The sequence below is a fragment of the Limulus polyphemus genome, unplaced genomic scaffold, assembly GCF_000517525.1.
Source record: "Limulus polyphemus unplaced genomic scaffold, Limulus_polyphemus-2.1.2 Scaffold5245, whole genome shotgun sequence".
In the NCBI taxonomy this organism is placed as follows: domain Eukaryota; kingdom Metazoa; phylum Arthropoda; class Merostomata; order Xiphosura; family Limulidae; genus Limulus; species Limulus polyphemus.
In genome coordinates, this window is record NW_013670855.1 from 25952 (window position 1) to 33380 (window position 7429).

General features: G+C 32.3%; 1 protein-coding gene across 1 annotated transcript; it reads left to right on the plus strand.

Annotated features, from left to right (window-relative positions):
• The first annotated feature begins 246 nt into the window (after positions 1-246).
• LOC106472326 (ERI1 exoribonuclease 3-like) lies at positions 247-1626 on the plus strand. The gene has a single exon (XM_013932964.2). It carries the CDS (start codon positions 427-429, stop codon positions 1177-1179), a length of 753 nt encoding a protein of 250 aa, XP_013788418.1. The 5' UTR covers positions 247-426; the 3' UTR covers positions 1180-1626.
• Positions 1627-7429: the final 5803 nt, after the last annotated feature.

Here is a 7429-nt window from a genome sequence, read left to right on the forward strand (position 1 = left end):
TAGACCATTAAGCTACATCTCATGTGACTAGCTAATTTACATAATATTTCGCCACTTTAACATTTTAAAACTTTTACATTACTGCTAGAGTAAGCTTGTATCAGTGTCATAATACATACAAACATATACAAATTCAACGTGCTCCAGCTAAAAGCTTAGAGCTGAACTAACCGACAGAAGGAATAAATGAACAGTAAACAAAACCATAACAAAATAAAAATTGCTATCTCACAAGTGTCGCCACTGTCGCACTTCACAGTAACGTAAGAACTTATACCAATATTGTTCACATGGTGTAATGATATTTTCGAAACTGTTTTTAAAACATGCTAAACGAAATTATTTTGAAGTCAGGTATTTATTATATCCATACAATATTTTTGTTAGGTTAGGGAGCGTAAGATTTTTTACTTTACCGAAACGATTATGTCAGCTTACAGAACAGGCCCAACTCCTGTGCCAGTGGTTGAAAGTGAAAGAAGCGTTTCTAGTTGTACTTCTAGAAATTCTTCTTCTGTAGTTTGTCCTAGTAATATATCAAAAGATGTGAAAGAACACAACTTTGATTATTTTCTTGTACTTGATTTTGAGGCCACTTGTGAGAAAGAGAGAACTCCGGAACCGCAAGAAATAATAGAATTTCCTGTCATTAAAGTATGTGCAAAGACATTTGATACAAAGGCAGTGTTTCACGAGTACGTGAAACCAGAAGTACATCCTACGCTTTCTTCATTTTGTACTGAGTTAACAGGAATAATTCAAGATATGGTTGATGAGAAGCCTCATCTCAACGAAGTTCTAAAAAAATTTAACAACTGGATGGAAGAAGAAGGTTTGTTTCAGTCGAAAGTCAAGTTTGCGTTTGTTACGTGTGGTGACTGGGATCTCAAGTTAATGCTACCAAAGCAGTGTAGTTATTTTGGCATTTCTTTACCAACTTACATGAACACGTGGATTAATATCAAAAAATCATTTGCACAGACTACAGGAATTTGGCCGAAGGGATTGATACAAATGTTGGATTATATTGAACTTGATCATGTTGGTAGACTCCACAGTGGCATAGATGATTGTAGAAATATTGCAAGAATACTAAGTAAACTTGCACAAAGAGGACATGTATTTGAAATAAATGGAAGGTTGGATTTTAGGAGAAATAATAAAATGTTTAAGTCTTAAATAGAAAATTATTCTACATAAATTACTATATCCACGAGTTTAACATTTTGCAGTAAAAATAAAATACTGTCATGGATCTTTCTTTATAGTGATTAAAGAGGTCCAAAAAATGACCTAAAAGTGGTTTTGAACAATGTCTATTCTATTACCACTTTTTAAAGCATACAGGTTCTTTAGTAACTAGGCTAGTACTCTTCCAAAAAAAATAATTTGTGGTTTGTTTAATGAAAATTAAAATTTGTATCAATGTAACCCATCTGCTGGGTAATCCCATTAGAGTAGTGTTACTTTTTAATAGTTAAATAATTTAGATATGTAATTTCCTTTTTCTTCTTCTTTATCTAAGTACAACTGTGCTATGTACGTTTTAGATATTATTTCATCTGTATTCCTTTTTTCCATAATAAAAATAAAGAGAGCAAGAGACATTATATGTAAAGAAATGGATCAGATGCCTGGTGTAGGAAATTATTTTTCCTGTAACATATACATGTTGCTTTTTCTCAGAGTTCAGAAGGAGAATTTAGTCCCATCTGCTATTGGTCTACTATAAACACTGTACAGAAACACATTTTCCTATATCCAATCTCAGTCCCATTTGCTATTGGTCTACTATAAACACTGTACAGAAACACATTTTCCGATATCCAATCTCAGTCCCATCTGCTATTGGTCTACTATAAACACTGTACAGAAACACATTTTCCGATATCCAATCTCAGTCTCGAAAACATTCATCCATTTTCCAGTTAAACTCCCTTAAATTTGTAGCTTTTACCACACCTAACGGCAGATTATTCTGTAGGCCAACTACCCTATTGGAAGAGTGACACTGCCTGACATTATGAGGATATGTCATTAGAACCAAATAAGTAAGTCAACCAGACATTTGAGTTTGGGTTTTTTGTGCTTATGTATTTAAAGTAAAAAAAAGGTATGTCCAAATACTTTGTTTTCATCATGCAATTTTGGAATACAGTTTCTTGAATATGATGCATTTAATTTTATTTCATCTTGTCACGAGTATAGTGTAGTGGCACGATGCTTTATCAAGATAAACATTATATATATACATACACATATTCTGATGTTGCCATGACATTCCTAAAGAAATTACAAAATTCATTTCTCAGTGTAGAAATGTATATTTAATATTTTCTTTGAACAAAATCCAGATGTAGAATGTGAATATTGTATTGCTCAAATGTAGCTTAAGAGCCAGATGTGGCACTGTAATCTTTATCTCATCAGTTGCACTATGATTAGTACTGGTTTTACCGTTACCTGACAGATTGATGTTTGCAAAGTGTAATAACCTACATATAACTTTGTGTCCGAGAACCTTCTGGTAACTAATTTGATTAGTGGTGACAAAGTTTTGTATTTATTTAGACACCAGGGGAACAAATACTAGGCAATAAAAATTATAGGAGCCATAAAAAAAAATAGCAACAAAATTATGCTACACAAGTTAAGACCAGTATTGTTTTTTTTTTTGCTTACAATCTGAACCTAACTTTATAACACGTCAATTTTTTAACATTTCAAAGCTTATAAAAAAAAGTTGAGATTAATGATGTAACTCCTGGTGAGGTTCATCTTAAAACCTTCCAGAAGCTTAGGAAGGAATAAGATGAATTTTAAGTATGTCAGTAAAATTTCTTGACATTGAGATTCATAATCTTAAAAAAAAAGCCGAGGATCAGTGTTTTATGACACTTCACACCCTAGTTAAAATTTATATTAATTATGTTATCTGCCAAGTTAATTTGCTTGCTTTGATCAGACAGTGTAAAATAGTTGTCTAACATTATTTATTACAAGTAATATTTTTGGGTGTTAAACTGTAAAATATTCAGTAATAAATTCACATTTGAAAAGTAAGAATTGTGAAGTTTTATTAAAATTTTGTGGAAAATTAACACCTTTAAAGAATAAATTTAATTTGTACTTGACATCTGGGTTACTTCTTTGTATGCGTGAGTGAGTGACTCTGGTGGCCCAAATTGGCAGCATTTTCTTTTTCACCCATATTTTCAGCACTTGAATAAGGTAATATAAAGGTTTCAACAATTAATTTTTGGGAGATTTATTTGAGTACTGATATGTAAATGTTAAAGGCAGTAGGATTAAGCATTGGAAGTGTAGGGACAGATTTTTTGTTATTGTCGTGTTTTTGATTAGTTATAAACTTGTGGAATATTTGACCTGTACAGGTTTATTGATGTGAAGAGACATTTAGTTTAGGTTTTTGATGATTTAGTAGGTGAGTAGAAGTGTGCCCTCAATGAGTCAAATGACCTGCTATTAAATTACAAGTTTGTGGTCGTATTGTATTTCGTGATAAGTATAAATGCTTTAAATTTTCATATCAGTCGAAAATGAGTATTTTATTTAAATATATATTGCCCCAGCCAGACTGATTTTTTATGCCAAGCTGATATTTCTTGGGTGTTTCTTTTTCTAACAATGTTATAAATTCAAAACATTATACACAATTATTCACTAACCTATTACTTGTATTAAAAAATAGTTCCTTATGATTTTACTTTATGTCAAATAAACTAATACATTATTACTTTTTAGAATTTACTCAGTAAGTAAATACTCCCTCTTAAAAGAAAAGAAATGGCTTATTTTTCTTTGAAGCAATAAATTAATAAGGTTTATGAGATGCAACTGACAAGGTTCGTCTAACAGTTCAGTGACAGTGTTGTTATGCCTTTATCTCATATCAATTCTGCTTTGCTCATCTTTTTTAAATTACTATTTTTATGTAGCTTAATTAACCACTGGCAAAAAAAACAACAACAAAGAAATGCAAGTTTGTGAAAGTTAACAGCTACATCCATTGTAACATAAGCCATTTCTACAAGTTCTAGCTTTATAGATGTTAACAGAGCTCAACTATAGACAAGTAAGCTTATATGAAATTAACATTTTTACAAATTTTAGAATTTAAATTTGACTTAGAAACATAACATCTTGTGTTCCTTCCTCTCCTGGTCTCCTGTTACTGGTAAATTTTGCTCTGCATTTTCGAGCCATGGGTGCATTGTAAAAACGATGGTCAAATCTCACTGTTCACTTAGGGTAGCCCAAGAATTGGTGATGGGTGCTTGTCTTCCTTCTAGACTATCATTTCAAAATTAAGAATGGCTATCATTATAGTCCATTTCAGTACACCTGGTCATTCTCTATCGTGACAATATTCCTGCTGCATGGTTTCCATTGAAAAGTAAGGTTGTCATATTAAAGCCCTCCTTCTGTCCAAACTATGTAGCATATGAGGACAACAGTTTCCGAGTGCCTGTTGCAATCACACAAAAATCTCTAGGTGCTGCATTCAATCACTTGAACAGTATGTCTTCATCTGGAATATAATAAATAGCCATTTCTTTCTTCAACTGCTTGATGTATGTAACAGTTGAACAGATATGTCGTTGAAGCAATATATATATATATATGCATGTGACTTCTGTGGCTTTTCCAGACAGACATCCTTCTTGATTATGTTGCATACCATTACCTGGAGCATGTTGACATCTTTTGCCACTATCATTTGTGTTTGTGGATTCTTGCTTGTAACAAGACACTGCTTTTTGCTCATCACAGCTGAAATATGACTTGTTGCAATTCTGATTCTGGATGGTCCTGGTACACTATTTTGATCCATATTACTTTGGTTTCCAGTGCCATGAGGCACAAGGGATATCCTCATTTTAAAAATTTGAAATTCCCAATCTGGACACTTCTTTATGGAGTGTATGAACATTTTTTGTTGGAAAGGCTGTTACATGCCATTAACAAAAGTGATTAACTTTTGGTTGCATCACACTACCTGTGTAACACCAAATTTTGTCAAAATGTAATTCTCATACAGTCTGTTCCACCGTAACTTTATATCAGCCGTGGTTGTCACATGACTTAGTGATTCAAAGTTGTTTTAATATAATTGGCTACATCTCTGTTGCATTTATATGAATTTGTGACTAATTTACACTTCTATATTAACTTGTCAATATCTCTATTTAAAACTTATTTATTCTCTAAAGACCTAAGCTTTATCCACCGTGAAGATACAATACATTCTTTACATCCTACTCAAACAAATGTTAATAATAGAATTAAGTACAAAAATATTATCTGTCATAGATAATCCATCCCTAAAGTCTGCTTGTTCATCGCCAAAGGTACCTGTGACCTCTAAAAAGTTTGTAATTCTATGGTTAATGGTTGCCTCTAAATAGTTTGTAATTCTATGGTTAACAGTTTGTGTAAAATTTTGTAATTCTATGTTTAAGGGTTTCTGTAAACAGTTTGTACTTTTGTGGTTAAGGATTACTGGAAACAGTTTGTAATTCTATAGTTAAGGGTTGTTGTAAAACGTTTGTAATTCTATGGTTAATGGCTGCCTCTAAACACTTTGTAATTCTATGTTTAAGGGTTTCTGTAAACAGTTTGTACTTTTATGGTTAAGGATTACTGGAAACAGTTTCTAATTCTATGGTTAATGGCTGCCTCTAAACACTTTGTAATTCTATGTTTAAGGGTTGTTGTAAAAAGTTTAATTCTTATGTAATCTATTTCACAAACTTTATTAGTTTTTATTTTATTACAGTTTAGATCTTCATTTATAGATTGATTTATTGTTTTTGGATCAAATTCATTCTCTTCTGTTTTTGAGTCATTATATATATACATTTATTTTTTAAAGTGACCAGTAAATACCTGTCACGAGATTTCAGCAACATGTTTATTTTGCTCCACATTTTGTTTGTAATATTCCAATATTGTGTATTATTATTTCTATCCATTATCCTAAAATAGTTTTTTTATTTAGTTTTAATAACCTTTTTGTATAATTGCTGCCATCTTAAGTTCTACTTTAACATCACGGTTAACTTGATTTTTCTTTGCCTTTTTTAACTTATTTTTTACAATCGTATAAAATAATCTTCATCGAACCAGAGTTTGATAAATTTGTTATTTGGTTTATTAGTTTTGATTGTCCTCGTTTCTTTACACAAATTCCTATTTTTGCTACGTTGATAAATAAACTTCTTAGTTTGCTACATACAAAACCTACATATACTTGACTAACATTTACTTTTAAAGCTTCTAATTGTGTACTAAGATGTTCTATACCAATTTTATTAAATGTATATTTATGAGGTTCTGATTTAGCAGCATCTCACTTAAACACAAAGTCATTTTGTTTACACTCTATACCAATATCTTCAGATTCTTGAGTTTTCCTTGTATTGTCTTGAGTAATAACTTGACTATTTCGAAGGATTAAGGAAACTTGATAATGTACATCTGACAAACGAGTATCTAGAACATTAACACAAAAGATTGTTTAGACAGAGTATTCATGATGAAACTGTAAAATGGACGACAACTGCCTGTTGTAGAAACACAAGTGTAGAGGACGACGTTTCAAAAGTCTTTCGTCTACAGGTCCTGTTGCCGTCCATTCTTACAAAGTTTCATGAACACAAAAATTTGAGATATAAGGAATTAGTTAATATTGTATATTCAACACAACTTTTAGCATCAATATTTATAAAAGCCAAGTGTCAGTCGGTCACCAATTTTTTCACTATAACACTTCCTATTTTGACTGCCCGTTCCGGTTTTAGTTGAATTTAATCGCTAAAATAGGCGTCATCTGCTCCTAAATGTCAGCACTTTTTATGCTATATAAAACCCTGTCAGGTGGAGTTCCCAAGACCAGATCAGGCACGGCATTCTGTGTGTGTGTGACACCACATCATTATGACGTCAAGCTAGGTTGGATTCGAATAGGAAAGCCAAGAAGACTCCCGTGATCGAAGACACGGAATTGCATTTGCGCCCTATCAACGCCTGTAGAAAAAAAAAAAAAAAATTAGCGCAAATATATGCTTGGGAATTATTTCGAAAAAGCCTTTTTTAAAACAGATTGAAGATACCAGTTATGTATAGGGAAGAGGACGACTTTTCCTCAGTAGAAGATTTGTTTGTAATTAAGCACAAAGCTACACAGTGGGCTATCTGTGCTCTACCTACCACGGGTATCGAAACCCGGATTCTAGCGTTGTAAGTCTGCAGACATACCGCTGTGCCACTGGGGGGTCCCTCAGTAGAAGAACAGGTGTCTATGTAATCACATTGTCATCGTACGTTTTAATCCTTTATCCAAAAGCACCAATATGTAGCATGTTTGCTCAGTTATATGTAGTGGATTCGGGAGTAATATGTAGCA

Excerpts from the sequence above, each read along its gene's own strand:
- LOC106472326 (XM_013932964.2), top strand. The coding sequence starts at position 427 with ATGTCAGCTTACAGAACAGGCCCAACTCCTGTGCCAGTGGTTGAAAGT.